Source organism: Lemur catta, chromosome 14 (genome assembly GCF_020740605.2).
Source record: "Lemur catta isolate mLemCat1 chromosome 14, mLemCat1.pri, whole genome shotgun sequence".
Taxonomy (NCBI): domain Eukaryota; kingdom Metazoa; phylum Chordata; class Mammalia; order Primates; family Lemuridae; genus Lemur; species Lemur catta.
The window spans coordinates 46,825,077-46,845,006 of record NC_059141.1 but is presented as its reverse complement, the minus strand read 5'-3'; the positions used below and the strand labels follow the sequence as shown (position 1 = coordinate 46,845,006).

General features: G+C 40.0%; 1 protein-coding gene across 3 annotated transcripts in view; it reads right to left on the bottom strand.

The window, feature by feature from the left end:
• Positions 1–1,974: 1,974 nt before the first annotated feature.
• The window catches only part of MYPN (myopalladin), a 94,630-nt gene continuing 76,674 nt past the window's right edge, over positions 1,975–19,930 (bottom strand). For all 3 annotated transcript variants that reach the window (XM_045567991.1, XM_045567990.1, XM_045567992.1), the window contains 7 exons: positions 15,812–15,961; positions 14,792–14,874; positions 13,506–13,632; positions 11,430–11,637; positions 9,696–9,861; positions 6,243–6,376; positions 1,975–3,404 (listed from right to left, as the gene is read on the bottom strand). In XM_045567991.1, coding sequence (XP_045423947.1) covers positions 3,235–3,404; positions 6,243–6,376; positions 9,696–9,861; positions 11,430–11,637; positions 13,506–13,632; positions 14,792–14,874; positions 15,812–15,961 — 1,038 coding nt within the window. In that variant the 3' untranslated portion in view covers positions 1,975–3,234. The remainder of the gene's footprint in view (positions 3,405–6,242; positions 6,377–9,695; positions 9,862–11,429; positions 11,638–13,505; positions 13,633–14,791; positions 14,875–15,811; positions 15,962–19,930) is intronic.

Sequence of the window (19,930 nt, the reverse complement as noted above, 5' to 3'; positions counted from 1 at the left end):
ATTTCACAGAGGTAATAGCATTTGAGATGGACTGCAAAGAACAGGTAAGCTCTCCATAGATGGAGACTGGGGAAAGAGCCTTCCAGGTGGAGGCAGAAGAGAGGCATGTGGCTGGGAAGCAGGGCCCTGTGTGAGGTTTGCTGCTGCACTGGGTGTGTTTTCTGAGTAGTGGATGAAAAGCTTTGGGCTTATGTTGGGGTGAGCCTGAATACCATGGGGCAGAACAGCTGGTTCCCAATTTGGTACCTGGTACTCCCAGGTAGCCACTGGGGGGTTGAAAATTTGGGAATAATGATCTGCAGCTGAGATCTGGGCTGGATCTGAGTGGGGAGAAACAGCAGAACTAGCGGTGGAAGAGGTTAGGAGTCTATTATGGTTGAAGTCAGAAGTATTGAGGAAATTAAGAAAGTAATGACAGTCTGAACTGGGGCACTGCATGGAAATGGAAAAAAGTTCCTGAATAGAAAAGGAATAATAGAGTTAGAATTAATAGAACTTATCAACTGATAGGCTAGAGGAAGCAAAAACTGACTTGGATGTTTCTTATTTGGATTATGAGGAATGTGATGGTGCCATAATAGAAATCACCCAACCAGGCTGAGGAATGGTTTATGAACGGGAGATGATGAGTCTAATTTTGGGTATGTTGAAAACAAACACATCCGGTGGAACTAAAATTTCTTATTTGACTATCCCTCATTGTAATTGAATTGTAATAGAATTCTTAAAGGAGGGCACTGATTTGTTTAACAGTGGTTCTCAACAAAGGATTTACCTCCCAGGGAACATATAGCAAAGTCTGGAGATATTTTGGGTTGCCACAATTTGGGTAGGGGTTCCTACTGGCATCTAGTGGGTAGAGGCCACGGATGCTGCTAAACATCCTACAATGCACAGGACAGTCCCCCACAACAAGGAATTATACAGTCCAAAATGTCTATAGTGTTAAGGTTGAGAAACCCTGCTTTTAACACTGATAGCTCAAATTTCAGGAATTTTTTGGTCTGTTATATTTGGGGTGAGATAGTGCCACCTAGTGGCCAAGAATAATATTTACCCTAGTTTTCTGTTGAACACTAAAAAGACAACAGATGAAAAATATTCAGAAAGCTAAGACACACAGTGATGAATGAAGAACATCCCTTCATGGGAGAACTATCTAACATTTACAGAAGTATATGTGATGGGGGGTCAGGTGTACAATCTAGAGAAGTCTTGGAGTTAAAAAGTACTCGTTGGTTGTAAGAGATATCAGAAGTCAATATGGAAACAGAACATTTTACAGGATGCATTCCATATAAAATGCATTCTATTCCATTAAAGTTACCTATATTTTACTACTGTTATGCATACATAAAAAAGAAACAAAATCTAATAATTCTGCTGAATAATTGACTCAAATTGTTATTTCTAAAGGATGTAACCTATAGCATTTTGTTTTATTAAGAAATAAAGGTTGAAATTAGATTGAAAAGATTTTAAGTTATGCAAAAATGAGAGGAAGAACACTAGAAGCTTCTGTTTGCTAAAGAGTAGATTTTTGCCTCAAGAAGCAACATTCTATATACCTTAAATATTACCTTCCTCCCAGATTGTAAGCTCCCTGAGGACAGGGACTGTGTCTTAGTCATATCTGTGTATCTGCCACAGTGTCTAGCATTGAATCTTATACAGAGTATACACACAAATGATTTTTTGAGTGAATGAATTTATTCTTATACTGGAAATCCTTGCCTTGAAGTGAAGAAAGTTTCAAGTCTTTCTAAGCAATTGCTATCTGTTCACACAGGTACGACGCTAGCTGAGGCTGCCTGGCACAGAGATTGCAGAGATTTGAGTTGATAACAGACATTTCCAATTCATTACCCTGGTAAGCCTAGAGCAAACTGTGCCATGACAACCATTCCCAGGGAAGTGTTTGGACTGGTGTGTGAACTTTAGATTCTCTAATGTAAGATTAGGTTAATATAAGACTCATTCATCCAGCAAATATTTATTGAATGTCTACTTTGTGCTAAGGTACTCTTCTAGGCAGTAGGGATACAGCAGTGAACTTAAGTCTAAGAATTCCTTGAGAGGTAAGTTTTAAATTGAAATGGTGGATTAGAATAAAGATTCATATTTCTCTTTCCCCCACTTTCCCAGTTAGCATAATGTCTTCTATGTAGAAAATGCAATTTGATCAATGATCTCAAAGCATTTTACAGCTATTAAAGGCCTCTCCTTCCACAACTGCTGCTCTGCTGGGGCAAGTGAAAAACCAAAACTCACTTATCACTTCCTTTCCTTGTTTGCATCTTTTCTTTCCACCTTGCTTCCTACACTTTCAGAGTTTTGGGGAAGGGGGAGGAGTGTGTGAGGTGGTATTTTATGGGCAAATGATGACTCTTGCACATTTTGCAAGTGGTAATTGAAGCCAGTAGTTTTTAAAGTGACCCCACAAAACAATTTCTTTCTGATTGGTTTATTAACAACCCTTTAGTTCTATAATCTATGGATATGCAAAGTCAGAAAAGAAAAACCAGTTACCTCCAAAAGAAAACGGTGCAGACAAGCTGGTGGGGCCCTGTTTTGGCCACAGAATAAGTGCACTGTGCAATATCAAGTGTTTCGGTGCTTTTTTCTTAACCTCAAGCACATTTTGGCACCTTATTATGTGGCTCCGTATACCCAGGATATGCAAATCAAAAGTGTCCACATATGTGAGTTGCATGGCATGGTCTCCTAATGCTAAGTGGAAGCTGATTTAGTGAATTCACCAAAACTATTGCTATAAATAAAATCTATGACAGGTGATGGTGACCTCCTCACCTTTTTCCTTTGCATTATTTGTTGAGTTAGTTATATCCTAAGGTCACTACTATCTAACTCTTCTCAGCCCAGGCATATGGCTCCTAATTGCTCCTAAGTGGGACCTAAATATCCCTAACACAACACGGGCAGGGGAGCATGCTAGTTTTTTCCCAAAGCAGTGGATGACAGCTGTATGACATCTTTGGTTCATCTGCGTTGTCTTCTCACATTTTTGTTGGAATCTTTAGAAGGCACAGCCTACATCTCTCCCTCAGCAGAGACTGCAAGAGTCCCCAGCCGACTTATTCAAAGCACTCCTTGCCACAGGTCCAGCAGGGTGGGAACTTACTCACATCCAGTTGCTTGGAAACCACCACGTCTGGCTTGTCCTCCTTCCCCCTCCACAGTCTGCCCTCTTACAGGGCACGCGGCCAGACATTCTTAAAGTTCGTCACTTTCCACAACACTCCGAGAAGAGCACGAATACACCATTGTGCTTTCCATGGAGGAAAAGGCAGAAAAGATGTCAAGTCCTTTACTGGTGAGAGATCCATAGCGACTGCCACTGGGCCGGATGGACATGGGCGTTGGGAGCTGCTGGTGCCACTGAGCTGGAAAAGGGACCAAATAATGTGTTATGACCAAAGGACTGCAGTCCAGCAGGTACACGGAGAGGGGCATTCTGTCCTCTCACCAACACCCACTGTGGATTCTTGGTAGAGCGTTTAAATATATCTGGGTCTGAAATGCCTCATTTGTAAAAAAAAGAGCTATAAAACCTCCCCAGCCAGGAGTAGGGAAACCTGGCTGGTGATCTCTTAAACCCCTAATTCCAAAATCTGTGATTCTAATCCAGTCAGATATTAGAATCCTATAAGAGATTAGAATTCATACACTAAGGAAGAGTGAATGACTAAGGTGATTTCTCAGAATTATCCCCTCCCACTGAGCATGGGTGTCTGCCAGGGGCAGCGCAGAGAGGATTGTAGGCTGTCACGGGAGGGTGCTTCAAAAGGTAGAGAAAACTGCAGAACTGGAAGCCAAAAGGTGGATTCAACCCTCTGAGCAATACCCACCCCACACCCTGACCACCCTAATCAGCCATTACCAACCTACACATCACCCTAATCAGGTTCTAACATGTTACAGCAAGAAGGTTGAGCAGTAATTTAGGTGCACTCAACCATGGTTCAGGGACAAAAGAGGATTTCTTAGAGTGTCCATGTTCACCAAGCACTGTCCAGAGTGGACTCTGTTTTTAGCAGACATGATCCTTAGGCTTGAACATGGCCTGAATGAAATACCCATGCACTTCATAGTCTCCGCTGTTGTCTCTGATTCAGAAATTACCAAGCAATCTTCTGCTTAGGTTTCTCAGAACCTTGATATGGAGAAGGGTGTTCACGAGGTGGGGAACACTCATGCTCTGGTTCCTAGAAAGCTCTGCCCTTATTTAGCATTCTGATTTATAAATTGGTCCTTTGTTGATTTTGTTGTCTTGATTCAGTTTTTCTGAGTCTAAATACCTCTGAGTGAATTGAAACTATAAAATTTCGTAGGACCAAACCTATAGTGATTCCACTAAAGAGCCGGCTCTCAGTAAGATGCCTCCCCTCTAACAGTCTCCCCCCCAGTCCCTCCATCTCTTAGCCTTCCCCTGCTCTCTCTGACATCTTAACCAGATCACTGTACTTCCTCGTATTAGAAGCCCTCCTTTGAAAGAGGGAGGGGAGCTACTGTCCCTGCTCCTCAGACAGGCAGAAGTGTGGTGGTGGTGGGTGGGGGCTAGGGACTTGATTCCAGCCTAAGTCCTCCCACCCCCTCTCAACCCAGGTCCCAGCTGAGGAAACCTCCTCTTGTTGGTGCTGTGGAATCAGGACAGGAATGGGGGCGAGGTGACCTCACCTGGGGACTCAGCCACTGGAGGGCAGGATTGGGATGAGTCATCAGTTCCTGGGCTTATTGGTACTGAGTTTCTCAGATGGAGACCTACTGCCTTCCGACATGGGGAAGGACTGGGAAATGCTTAAGAACTTAGCCTAGATTAAGAAACATATCACTGGCCTCTGTCTCCCCCCAACTTTCCCAGGGAAAAGTACATTAGTGTCAGCTTTCCTCACAGTTGAATTTGCTCTCAAGCCCAAGGATAAGGGAAAATAATCAGAAAGCCATATTTTTTCCTCCACAAATTAGATGTAGAGACAATGGCAGGTGAAGGCCCCTCCTGTATGGCACTAAATAAAGGGAATACCTGGTGTGCCCCTAAAAATAGCTGAGATCTTAGGTTCTAGACAAAGTTACTCTTGTTTGTTATTCTGGTTAATCATGTTAAACCAGTTATGAATATGAAATGTATTCATATTCTAACCCTGCGGTCCCCAACCCCTGGGCTGCAGCCTGGTACCAGTTCGTGGCCTGTTAGGAACCAAGCCATGCATCACTGCCTGAGCTCCGTGCAGTACCCTGCATCCCTATCAGTGGAAAAATTGTCTTCCGTGAAGCTTAGCAGGAGGTGAGTGCACGGGCAAGCAAGAGAAGCTTCATCTGTATTTACAGCTGTTCCCCATCGCTCGCATCTCCGCCTGAGCTCTGCCTACCCCCTTCCATGAAACTGGTCCCTGGTGCCAAGAAATTTGGAGACTGCTATTCTAACCAATTGTTTTTTAAAAAATGAGAAAAAAAGAGGCACTCTTTTGAGTTAAGGACTATGCTTCCAAAAATATCAGTTAATGCCAAAAAGTATAGGTGAGAGGAATAGAGTACACAAATGCATTAATAAAAACTAATCTCCTAGATCCTTTTGAAAATTGGAAACATTGCTCAAAGAAACGATACAAAGACCTAGATTTGCTTCCTAGCTGTAGTCACTAACCTCTCTGAGTCTTGGTTTCTTCAGAATTAAATGAGGGTAACAACAATTACAATAATCTCATGGGTCTGGGAGGATCCAAGGGTACCACTTTGTTCATTACAAGTTACTATACAAATGTCATTTGATATTATTATTATTAGGACAGCTCTCTATTATTAGAGAAGTCTGATCAGGGGATTGGAGCAATACGTATTTGTTGAAGGAATAAATGAATCAATGGGGCTTGGAAAATTCTGCCAGGGGATCACAGGCAGGGGGGAGTTCCAGTGGGTGGCCTGTGGCAGCAAAGAGACAGCATGAAGGTGCGAGTTGCTCAGAAGCACAAGCATGTGTAAACTCTGGACTAGCTGTAATTCCTAGTATTAGAAGCCCTTGTTTGGAAGAAGGTTAAGCTCATAGTAAAATATAAAAGTGCACAAAAGTCCTGAGATAACCAGGATGAGATGACTTTAAAAATCCATCCCTAAAGCATAAAAATATAATACAGTCTACTCAATTCACTTATTCCACCTATCCTTGAAAAAAGATTTTTAAGATGTCTATTATACATGAGGTTCAACTGAGACATTACACTTACCGTATATGTCCAACCTGGCAGTGCATGACACGATGCCGGCTTCGTTCTTGGCTGACAACGTGTACCACCCAGCGTCTGATTTCTTGGCTGGCTGAATGAGGAGGCAGACATACCCTGTTGTGTCCTGGTGCATACTGCAGAAAGGAAAGAACATACCTGTATTTTATCTAGGGGCAGAAGCATCCTTGTCAAGTTTAGGGCTCAGGGAAACTCTTAGAGCTTTTTTCCTCCCTAGAGGAAAGAGAGGGGAACTAAGCTTAAGGCAAACATGAAGACAAATTTGAAAGGGGAAAGAAGTTACAAAAGAGCAGCAATGAACCTAGTGATGCTAAGAGGAGGAGGACAGCTGGGGCTGAGATCTGCCATTGCCCTCCCACTGCTCCAAGTCCACCGAAATTATACTCCTAGCCAGCATTACCTTGACTTTTCACAACCAAAGTCCAGAAAAATCTCCTCCAAACAAAGTTGGAAATCTCAACAAGAACTTTGTTAGGAAGCTACGAGAAAGCAGACCAAAATGAGAGCCCAGGGGTGGATGGACTGACAGCACGGAGATACCATTTCCTCATGTAACCAGCAAGGCACGCGCAGCATCTAGCTTAATTTGGTTAAGGAGAAAATCAGCCTCCATTTTCCTTCTGTTTGTTCTACATCAGTAGTTCTCAGCCTTGGCTGTACATTAGAATCCCAGGCCATGCCCTAGATAATCATATCAGAATCTCAGGCTGGGACTCAAGCATTAGGACTTTTGGAAACTTCCCAGTGATTCCAATATGTAGTCAGAGATCAAAACCACAGGGATACATCTCCCCTAAACCCCTTGGTGGCCTGGCCTCCTTACCATACATTGTTCCAAGCTCCCTTCTGATGCTGCTACAGCTCATTGGCAGGGCAGAGATAAGAGGAATAGCTTCCTGAGCTCAAAGGATGAACAAGTGTTTTCTTTTTGTTGAAAGTTATTATGATATATCCAAGGATTTATAAAGTAATAAGAATAAATAAGAATAAGGTAATGAGAAGTATAACAAGAATAAAGTAATAAAATATTCATCACAATCTCACCACCCTAGCACTTTGGCAACTTTTACATTCTGTTTAATTAATTAACCCATTCATTCTTTGATATATTTCTTTAGTAAATCTTTATTGAATACTATGTTAGGCACAATGCTGGATGCCACTGTCTTGGGAGCTGAGGGTGCAAAGATATGTATGACAAAAATTTCTTATCTAGAAGAGTCCCTAGGTTTAGTGAGAAAGAAAAGATAAAAATATAGAAATAAATCACATGAAATAAATCATAGTGACATGAAAACCACGGACACTTACAACATAGTTATAATCACAGTAATACACAGACAGTTCCCAACTTAGGATGGTTTGGTTTTTCGACTTTATGATGGTGTGAAAACAATATGCATTCAGTATGCTCCTTGATTTACGATGGGCTTATGTCTGGACAAGTCCATTGTAAGTTGAAGAGCATTTGTATACATATCTATCTCTATATCACTATATCTCTATCTGTGTGTGTGTATAAGTATATATGGGGGAGGGGAGAGAGAGGAGGCTATACAGGTATTCCCAGGTGTGTGGCTTTCCAGAAACCAGTAACTATGGCTTCAAAGTATCAGAACGTTCTGTTCTTACAATAAAACAACAGGCGTGCTTGTCACCAAAGGCAGGGGGAAGATTCTGTGTGAACGGGTAGCGGTCTCTGAGTCTTAGGCCCTCCCCCTTGCAGGATGCCAGTCACCCTCCAGCCCACCCCCACCCACCTCCATCCGTACCTCCCAGGCTGTCTTCCCCGGGGAAGTGATAACTAGGCTCAGCTTGTCCCCAGAGTCCAGAGGCTGAGCAGTCACCCAGCCCCAGCAGTCAGCCTTGACTAGGAATGTGATTTCCAAACATTGACTTTTGTGTCCAATTCAACCATATTTAAAATACTAGACCCTTAGTTTAACACATTTAACTGCCATGTGAGTAGTCTTTAACTCATGCTAGTTTTGAGCCCGGGGCCTTGAGAAGCAAAACCCTGAAGTTGGTTTGTGAAAATCTTACTTGTTAATGTTCTTATTGTTTCAATTAATATTGACAATTTAATTCAAAAGATGTGGATTAAATGAATGAAAGTCAGTAAATTTTGTTTTTCTATTTATGTTTACCTTTAAATTACACTTAAGCCTGACAAATCAAGAAAAACACTTTACACTTATGAACTATTTTTCAAGTTTTCACATTACTTTTTACATTACTAATTTGCAAGTTTTTATATTACTTTTTTTAAGAAACACAGAAAATAATAAAAAAAATAGCAAATTTTTTGTTCAGTTAGAAAGGATAATTTTGTTTTTTGAAGTTTTTGTTCTATTTTCATAATAAAATACCAATGGCCCCAAGGAAAATATTTTTTTTTTGTGGCAGTCAGCGTGTTAAGGGAGACACCAGGCCAGTTTACCTAGAGTAATGCATTCAATCTGGTTTAACATGTTACATTAATTTAGATGGAAGTGTTAACTCAAGAATATTCTCTGTTCTCATTTAAGTTTTACCAGAGAAAAACCATTATATATTTGTAAAACCTAACAGCGACAATGTCCTCTGGGGCATATTCAGTTTACTGTGGAGATAGAATTCTCAGCAGAGTTTTGTCCAGAAGCCGTGATACCTTTGCTCTCTTGCCCCCTTGTGGTATAAAACCAAAATGGCAAAGAAATAAGGTTGGTTAGGAGAATGAAGTGAGGCACCCAACTTAAAAACTGGATCCTTAAGCTTACTTTAAAGACAACCATTTAGTGGTGGATATAAAAAGAGTATAACTGCCTTGACATTGTTTTGTTTTATTTTAGTTTTTTATTTTGAAGAATTTTCTGGGTCTTAATATTACTGAAGATACAAGACAAAAAATATGCAAGATCTTCATAAATTCCTTGTACATTTTTAAACTTAAAATTTAAAGTTTTAAAGCTGTGAGACATCCATACAATGGACTATCAATCAGCAACAAAAAGGAATAAGTTCTTGATACACACAATAAGGTCAAATGCAATATGCTAAGTGATAATCCTAGCACTCTGGGAGGCTGAGGCAGGAGGATCGTTTGAGCTCAGGAGTTCGAGACCAGCCTGAGCAAGAGCGAGACTCTGTCTCTACTAAAAAAAGTAGAAAGAAATTAGCTGGACAACTAAAAATACATATAAAAAAATTAGCCGGGCATGGTGGCACATGACTGTAGTCCCAGCTACTTGGGAAGCTGAGGCAGGAGGATTGCTTGAGCCCAGGAGTTTGAGGTTGCTGTGAGCTAAGCTGTTTTCACGGCACTCACTGTAGCCCGGGCAACACAGTGAGACTCTGTCTCAAAAAAAAGCCAGAGCCAAGGCTACAGAATTATCTGGGTGGCCCAACAAGCCCCCCTGACAGTGTTAGCCCTTCTGGATGTGGCGGCTGCTGTACCTGATCCTCTCTCTGGTGAAAGGGATGGTCTCGTTGTCTTTCTTCCAGTAGAACACGGGCGGGGGCATGCCTATCACGCGGCACTCCAGTCTCACCGGGTGGCCTTCGGGCACACCGCAATTCTGCAGTTTCTCCAGGATCACAGGCGCTTTCTTCACCTCTTTGGCTGAACAAGAGAAGGGTCGTTCTCATTTGAATAGTAAGTCCTTGAGGGTCGTGCCTCAAACTCACTACAGTTGTGGAATTTAGCAGAGGGCGGACACACCCGTCAGACTCTCATGCCTCAGGGTCACTACCTTGAGGAAAGCTCCACAAAGGTTAAAAAAGAAATGGGGCAACCATCTCTGCCCATCCCATGATAGATGATACTTGAGGATCTGGGTCCCACGCACAGGATGCAAATGCTAGGACTGGTCTCTTTTATTGCTTAACAGTAAATTTTCAGAAACAATATACTCTATGTACTGAAATTGATCCTTTTTTTCTATTTTGGAGGAGTTTATTTTGTAGGTGATATATTAATTTTTCCTCAACTTTTTACTTTGAAAAATCTCAGACCTACAGAATAATACTATTTAAAAAAAACAACAACAAAACGTAAGATTGTGCTTCCCAAGGAGGCTTTATTTGGCCAGAACAAATTTAAATAAAGATTCCTCACGTCTCAGGGTTTCAAAGTCACTATTTAGCAAAATAGTGGGAAAAAAGGTAAAAGCCTGAAATCAATGTATCCTTGCAGAGCTTTCCCTACTCTGTTGGGGAGAAGAAAGTAAGAGTGTGAAAAGGAAAAAGAAATACAGAGGACACAGCCACTAGCCTGGGAGAGGATTAGCATGCTGAAGCCACCCTGATTCTCTCAAAGGGCCACACAGACAGCAGGAGAAAGCCCAGCACCCGAATGTCTACATTTTGAAATTTAATTCTTGGTGGACTACTGCCCTGCAGGGTTGGCACCACCGAGGTGACGATATCTTGTCTTTGTCTATAGGCATTACAGTGTTTTGTTCACATCATCTTAGAAGGTTTTATCTGTTTAGTTATTGATTCAACATGTGTTGAGCACCTCCATGTTCCAGGCACTGGGATACACAGAAGAGATAGGCAGGCGATGGAGATATACGGAAGAACAAGCTCAGCGTCTCTTCACGGAGGCAAAGAAGTAAACTGTTACACAGAAGGCTCTAAGTACTCTGTGAGTCTCTCCTGTTCTAAGTGCCAGGGAAACACAGAGGAGGCTTTATTTGGCCAGAACAAATTTAGGAAGGAGTAGTTGTGTCCGTGGATCTGCTGTGCCTGGACAATGACATTTTGAGTCAGGCCTTAGAGAGTGAGTAGGAGGTGGCTAGGCAGAGAAGGGCATTCCAGGTAGGGGGACCACTGGTGCAAAGGCATGAAAGCTCAGAGGGAAACAAAAGAGCCTGGTATGTTCCAGGAATAATGGACTGTAGGTCACTAAATGACCAGAATTTAGTGACAGTCAATTGATTGGTTAATGAATTATTACAATGGCTCCCATTTATTGCATGTATAATATGCAAAAGGTACCACATTACATTTTTAGATTACTCACGTGTATTTGAAACCAGTGTAGGCAATGTGGCCCTTACCATAGTGAAAGGGAAACAGACTGAACTCAGTGGGGCAAAGGACTAAGGAATTCTGCCAGGAGCTCTGCATATTTGGGCAACAAGGGTGGATGGAGTTATGTTCAGGGGTTCCAGCAGCAAACCTTACCTACTACAGAAAGCTCCAGACTAAAAGAATTCTGCCCGGTTTTGTTGGTAGCAACGCACGTATAGGTCCCTGCATCGCGTTGAGTGAGCGGGTCGATGAGCAGGGAGTGGACTCCGGTTTCCCTGACCAGCATCTTGTGGGAGGCGTCTGGTAGCACAGGTTGGCCATTGAGCAGCCACGTCAGCTCAGGGGGCGGTAAGCCACTCACCTAATAAACAACAGGACAGCTGAGGCAAATGGCAGACTGATGACAGGCAGATTTATTTGGTGACTGAATTCTTCATCCTTGTTTGGCACCAAATATATAGTGAGAGAAAACACTGGGTGGTGAGAAACCTCTCCGTAGGGGCATCGGGAGAAAGAGGGGTCTGAATGAACGGTTGCATGAACTTGAACTGTGTGGTACTTTGACCCCAATTCAGGTCATGATTAACCTATTTGATTATATTCTAGATTCGAGTAAATGAGAATTAAAAAGCTAAACAGATAGTTAAAATAGGCCTTCAGTATGAACTTCAGAGAGGATATATTGCTTACATAAGCAAGAGGTGGCCAAGAGAAAGGCCAGTATTCTCAAACTTTGCTGCATATTCTAATAACGTGGGAAGTGTTTTAGGATCCTGATGCCCACCCACCTCATTAAATTAGAATCTCTGGGGCTGGGACCCAGCCATTGGAATCTTTTAGAGTTTAGGGAGGGGGAAAATAACAGTCAACCAGAATATTATTTAGGGAGCCACGGGGAGAGTCAGAACCACCTACAGAAGTGGGCTCTTTATGAAGCTTAACCTCACACCTCCACTAATTTGCATCTAAGTCTTCCATAGCATCCTATATCTTTGGGGCAGAAAGGGTGACTTAAGTTGCTCTTCATACTGAGAGATATCTACACTGTACAACTAAAGCCTACTTGAAAAATTAGAATGTAGAATAGCTAAGTGTGATGGAGGTTGATTGTTATGAGAAACTAGCTTCTGCTCTCATAAACTGCCTTGGAGGCATCTTTTCATGACTATAATTTTTTAAAAGGCTACACCTCGGCTGGGCGAGGTGGCTCATGCCTGTAATCCTAGCACTCTGGGAGGCCGGGGCAGGAGGATCCCTTGAGCTCAGAAGTTCGAGACAAGCCTGAGTAACAGCCAGACCCCATTTCTACTAAAAATAGAAAAAAATTAGCTGGGCAACTAAAAATAGAAAAAAAAATTAGCTGGGCGTGGTGGTGGGCACCTGTAATCCCAGCTACTCAGGAGGCTGAGGCAGAAGGATTGCTTGAGCCCAGGAGTTTGAGGTTGCTGTGAGCTAGGCTGATCCCACAGCACTCTAGCCCAGGGGACAGAGCAAGACCCTGTCTCAAAAAAAAAAAAAATGGCAGTTCACTTCAAGGATTCGAAAATCACACTTTTGGCTTTATATTAATAGTAATAGAGGCTTTCCAGGCACCGTATGGAAAATGTCAGAACTACAATAGTCCCCCCCTTGTCTGAGGTTTTAGTTATTTGAGGTCAACCATCATCTGAAAATATTAAATGGAAAATTCCAGAAATAAATAATTTATAAGTTTTAAATTTTGAACCATTCTGAGTAGCGTGATGAAATCTCTCACCATGCCACCACCCAGGACAGGAATCATCTATCGGTTCAGTGTATCCACGCTGTCTACGCTACCCACTAGTTGGTTACTTATTAGCCATGTTGGTTATCAAATTGAAAAAACATGCTATATACAGGTTCAGTATTACCTATTATTTCAGACTTCTACTGGGGGGCATGAAATGTATCCCCCTTGGATAAAGTGGGACTACTGTATACCACCTCTTTGGTTATCTTCTAAAAACACAGTTAACTTGATACAATACCAATGTAATTTTTATTAAGATATAAACATTTAAAAGTTTCATAAAATAATTTTGTCTGATATTAAATGCTCCAAAAGAGCCTTATGGGGAAAAAAAAGTGATCTCTGTCCTTTCCCCATCCCATCTTCCCCTGAAGAAGAAATGCTGCAAAACAAATATAAACAAAAATAAATGCAAGATATGAACAGATCTGGAGCCAAGGATGAATGCTAAAGTCTACCTTACAGTCCAGTCGACAGAGGCGCCCCTCGTGAGCTACCATATCCCCAGGAGCCTGCAGGAAATGTGGTCGGAAAAAGCGTTCCTGTAGGGGCTCTTTGTCTCTTTCTTGAACTCGGGACCTTCCCCTACAATAAGGAGCATGTTCAGGTTCAGGCATTAAACACAGAAACCAACTTACAAACTTACAACCACAGGAATTTAGGCATGGCTATGAGACCTGGAGAATGGATTTTTTTTTTTTTAAGGATTGTGGACTGTCAGCAAATAATAAATAATGGTGTGGAACTGATGTAAAACACAAAGTGGTGAGCATCTCACACACTGTAGGATTACCTCAGGAGATCTGTAATCAAATAAACAGGCTTTAGCTCCTTTCTCTCTGAAGTCATTCTGGGTTAAGTGGCTCAGCTCCCCTTGCTCTGGGTTTGACCAGTTGTTCAAAAGTCATCAAAATAAACAAATAAATCAGTGTTCAATCTGAACCTCAAATGAGAGCCAAAAGAGAAATCCTGTTTATTACCCACAGCAAGGCAGCTGCAATCCCTGTGTCTTTGAGTAATAAAATTTAACCTGGATATAAATTATGGCAGACCATTAAAGATGGCCATGAACTTAAACTGGATAAGACTGACCAACGGTAACAGCTGTTATTAAAAAAAAAAAAAAAGGAGAAGAAGAAGGTATAGTTGCAACCGTGGTGAAATACTGTATCTGAAACATGCGACACTATTTTTGTTCATTTAGTAAGTCACATTTAATTCATCTGTGTCAGCAGCTATGGAATGCTTTGCTAAGACTTTGTGGCACCATAAGATTCCAGGGGAGAGCCAGGCTCTTCTTCTTAGCGATTAGTAAAATCAGAGAGAAAGTAAAACCAGTTGTTTCATTGGAGACAACAGCAACAACAAGAATATTCCATCGATAGACACATAATCATTAAAGGTTTCTGTTTTATTAAACAAAAGATAGTAATTTAATTCAAAGGGTCTGATTTATATATTATGTGTCCAGGTGCTACTGAAGGTTACAAATCTTGAATCATTAAAAGTGGTGCTTCTTAAAGTTTAATGTGCTTGTGAACCACCTGGGGATTTTGTTAAAATGCAGATTCTGATTCAGTAGATCTAGGGTGGGGCCTGGAGGCATTTCCTACAAGCTCCCAGGTGATGCTAATGATGCAGGTGGAGGTAATGATTTGTAGATCCAATACTTTGGTGCTCATTATGGTGGGTAGGCTTAGTGCCTGGGAGGGGCCCAGAGGAGGGGGATTCGTACCGCCCTTACCTGTGAGACTGACCAGAGGGGCTTAGTCGACTGCGAATGGGCAAACTCTGTACCATCAAGTGGCCAGAACAGCTGATTCTCCCCTGAAAAACAGAAAATGAACAAGATTAAAATAAGAAGAAACCCACATTTTTAAAATGTTTGTAAATTTTTCCAGACCAGAACATTATGAAACTTTTGGCTAACTAGTATGAGTTTTTCTTCAGGGGAGAGCACTAAAAACAATATAATACGGCTTCTTTCATCACTGTTAATATTCCAGGGGGAGAGATTTTTAAGAGTATTGTAATGGCTTTCATTTTTAAGCTGAGAAATGAACAGCACAAATGTAAAAGAATTTGAATTCTTACGTACTTAACATTATTTGCAGCCACAATGCAGAGAGCATGGCCAAATATTTTTTTATACTTCCCCCAATAAAGAGTCTTCAAAACTAACATTTCAATAGGAAGCATGGATGAGAGTGGAAATTATAGTTCTGTACTTCCTATTCAAATAGTAGTTGAAGGTATTTATTCTACCATATTTTTTAGGGGAATTTTAAGACTTGGCTTCATTCAGAAAAGGAAAGTGGAAGATTATGGACTTCCAACTTTAAAAAACAAGATAATAAAAAAAAGACATTATGAATTTGAGGGACATTCACAAGGCTTTACAAAGTAATTTGCCTATTTTCTAAAGAAAAAAAGTGACAGATCACTCTTTGATAGAATGACTTATTGACTCTAAGAGAATCATGAGTTGTTAAACATAAGATACAGCCCCACAGGCCTGGGAGGTATACAGAGTGAAGAGACAGTACAAATGTCCCTTGACAAAGGCTGAAGGATTGAGTGACCCATCAGTGGCTAACTAGTCTTTTAATTGTGATGCTGTGCTCTAGTTACACACAATCACAATGCTTCTCATTCATTTTCCACAGCAATCCTTAGTAACTTGCACTTCTCAGGGTCTCATTCACAATGACATCAACCGCTCTTTCCTCAGAGTGCAGCACAGCGCAGAACCCTGCGTCTCCACCTGGGGGTTGGCTGCCATGATGGTGTAGTTGCCATCGTCATCACTGGTGGTGGATTCGATGTGCAGAGAACATGTCCCATCTCCTTCTCGCCTCATTTTGCAGTGCTCATTTCTCTTAGAAATCTGCTTTCCATCTTTGAACCAGTAAACCTGAGATGAAAGATAATCAAGGAGAATATACACTGTTGCATGTCCATTATCTTTAGAGGATAATGATCTAGGGAGTAGGGTGAGGCGAAGGCCAATTGGCATCTCTACAATAAGCGACCCATCCCTTACAAAGCACTTGGGAAAAAAGTTATAAAACATATTCAGAATGACGGTATAATATGCCCCTCCACTTGTACCTATACAGTATTTAAGCAAAAAATCCAATATAATTTAGGACGAAGGGCTTTTGACTGCTATTTGTACTTCATAATTAGTTTAAAAGACACCCTAAGGATCAGATGTGTCTTAAGAAGCAAAATCATGAAAAGTAGGAGACTAGATCTTTTCCCACTACCCTCTTTACAAGCTCAAGTCTCTTGCAGTTGCAGATCACAGCACCTAGACTAGCTCACCTTGCTTGAAAGGATAGTATGGTTTATTGTACTAAGTGGAATGAGGCTACGATTAACTTGCTAAATTTTTCATCTAGCCAAAATTTAAATATATATATATTCATGTTTAGTTTTACATGCATCAAGGAGATTTCTCAAAGAGAGAAGATAAAGTACTGGTTGCAGCTGCCGTCCTCTGCTTTTCCTGGTTACCTAACCATACATGATAACACCCTGCTAATGTTTATGCAAGTAGAGTGGAGAGCGATCCCCTGCCACAGCCTCACCAGGTGTAAATCCTTCTCTCTGCTGACTGCCAAAAAATCTGGTGACTCATAAGATTTTTCAGCAGCCAGTGATAATGATATGACATTTTTGGCATTTACCAAGCTAATAGTAATGATATAAATATAGCTCACTTTGTGCAACAACAGATACCCTGTGGATATTCAATAGATATTAAATAGAAAAGTAACAATTTGGTGAGTTTGATGGCTAAGAGAGTCAATAGCCCAAATATAAGTATCATGACTAAGAAATTTATTTTAAACTTTTATTAAAATTCTAACTTACCCATAAGTCTGATTTCTTTTTGGCCTATTTGATGATTCTATTCCTGATAGTCATTTTTTTAGTCAAATTATCTGGCCTTTGCTAATTTTCTTTTTATTATTAGTATTATTATTATTTTTTTAACAGAGACTCTTGCTCAGGCTGGTCTCGAACTCCTGAGCTCAAGCAATCCTCCCACCTTGGCCTCCCAGAATGCTAGGATTACAGGTGGGAGCCACAGGGACCCGGCAAGGCTTTGCTAATTTTCTAGTATTGGTTTTCATTCCCTCTATAGATACTTCACTAGAGTCTGATAAGACTTTCTTACTAAGAGGGAAGTGTATAGCAATGAACATCTACATAAAAAAAAAAAAAGACTCCAAATAAACAACTAATGATGCATCTCAAGGAACTAGAAAAGTAAGAACAATCCAAACCTCAAATTAGTACAAAAGAAATAATAAAGATTAGAGCAGAAATAAATGAAATTGAGACTAAAAAAATTCAAAAGATCAACAAAAAGTTGGTTTTTTGAAAGGGTAAACAAAATTGACAAACTTTTTTCTAGGCTAACTTAAAAAAAAAAGAAAGACAAGACCCAAATAAAAATCAGAGATGAAAAAGGAAACATTACAACTGACAGACACTTCAGAATATAAAGGATCATTAGAGACTATTATGAACAACTATACTCCAACAAGCTGGAAAACCTAGAAAAAAATGTATAAATTCCTGGACACATACAACCTCCCAAGATTGAACCATGAAGAAATATAAATCCTGAACAGACCAATGAGTGACAAGATTAAAGTAGTAATAAAAAGTCTCCTATCAAAGGAAAGCCTAGGACCTGATGGATTCACTGCTGAATTTTACCAAACACTTGAAAAAGAACTAATACCAATTCTACTCAAAGTATTTCAAAAAATTAAAGAGGAGGGAATACTTCCAAGCTCATTTTACAAGGCCAGGATTACCCTGATACCTAAACCAGAAAGATACAACAAAAAAAGAAAACTACAGGTCAATACCCCTGATGAACATAGGTGAAAAAATTCTCAACAAAATATTGATACTAGCAAACAGAATTCAACAACACTTAAAAAGATCATTCACTGTGATCAGGTAAGATTTGTCCCAACTATGAAAAGATGGTTCAACATATGCAAATCAATAAACATGATATATCACATCAACAGAATCAAGGACAAAAACCATGTGATCATTTTAATAAATGCTGAAAAAGCATAAAATTCAATATCCCTTCATGATAAAAACCTTCAACAAGTTGGATGTAGAAGGAACATACCTCAACACAATAAAGACCACATATGACAAACCAACAGCAAAAATCATACTGAACAGAGAAAAATTGAAAGCCTTTACACTAAGATCAAGAACAAGACAAGAATACCCACTTTCACCACTTTTATTCACTAGTACTGGAAGTCCTAGCCAGAGTAATTAGGCAAGAGAAAGAAATAAAGAGCATACAAATTGAAAGGAAGAAGTCGATTATCTTTGTTTGCAGATGACATGACCTTATATTTAAAAAACCTAAAGACTCTGTAAAAAACTCTTAGAATTGATAAATGAATTTAGTAAAGTTTCAAGATACAAAATCAACATGCAAAACTCAGTAACATTTCTATACACTAACAGCAATCAACTGAAAAAGAAATCAAGAAGGCAATCACATTTACAATAGCTACAAAAATAACAGAATACCTAGGAATAAATTTAACCAAAGATGTGAAAGATTTCTACTAGGAAAACTATAAAACACTGATGAAAGAAATAGAAGAGGACATACAAAAAAATGGAAAAATATCCCATGCTCAAGAATTCAAAGAATTAATATTGTTAAAATGCCTATACTACCAAAAGTGATCTATAAATTCAATCCAATACCTAACAAAATACCAATGACATTCTTCACAGAAATAGAGAAAACAATCCTAAAATTCATATAGAACCACAGAAGACCATGAACAGCTAAAGCAATCCTAAGCAAAAAGAACAAAGCTTGGAGGCATCACACTACCTGATTTCAGATTATACTACAAAGGTATGGTAACCAAAATAGCACGGTATTGGCATAAAAACAAACACATAGGCTAATGGAACAAAATAGAGAATCCAGAAATAAATCCATGCACTTATACCCACTCATTGTCAACAAAGTCACCAAAAACATACATTGAGGAAAGGGCAGTCTCTTTAATACATGGTGCTGGCAAAACCGGATATCCACATGCAGAAGAATGCAACTAGATACCCATCTTTCACCATATGCAAAAATCAACTCAAAATGGATTAAAGACTTAAGTGTAAGACCTGAAACTATGAGACTACTGAAAGAAAATATTGGGAAAATGCTACAGGATATTGGTCTGGAAAATTTTTTTGGTAAGAACTCAAAAGCACAGGCAGCAAAAGCAAAAATAGACAAATGGGATTACATCAAACTAAAAAAGTTTCTGCATAGCAAAGGAAACAATTAACAAAGTAAAGAGACACCTACAAAATGGGAGAAAATATTTGTAAACTATCCTTCTGACAAGGAATTAATAACCAGAAGATATAAGGAACTCAAATAACTCAATAGCTTAAAAGAAATAATCTGTTTAAAAATGAGCAAAAGACCTGAATAGACATTTCTCAAAAGAAGACATACAAATGGCCAACAGGTATATGAAAAAATGCTCAACATCACTAATCATCAGGGAAATGCAAATCAAAAACCACAATGAAATATAATCTCATTCCCGATAGAATGGCTATTATCAAAAAGACAAAAAACTAACAAATGCTGGCGAGGATGTAGAGAAAAGAGAATGCTCATACTCTGTTGGTACTCTCATGTTTATTGCAGCACTGTTCACAATAGCCAAGATATGGAATCAACCTAAGTGTCCATCAACAGATGAATGGATAAAGAAAATGTGGTACATATACAAATGGAATAGTATTCAGCCATAAAAAGAATGAAATCCTGTCATTTGCAGCAGCATGGAGGGAACTG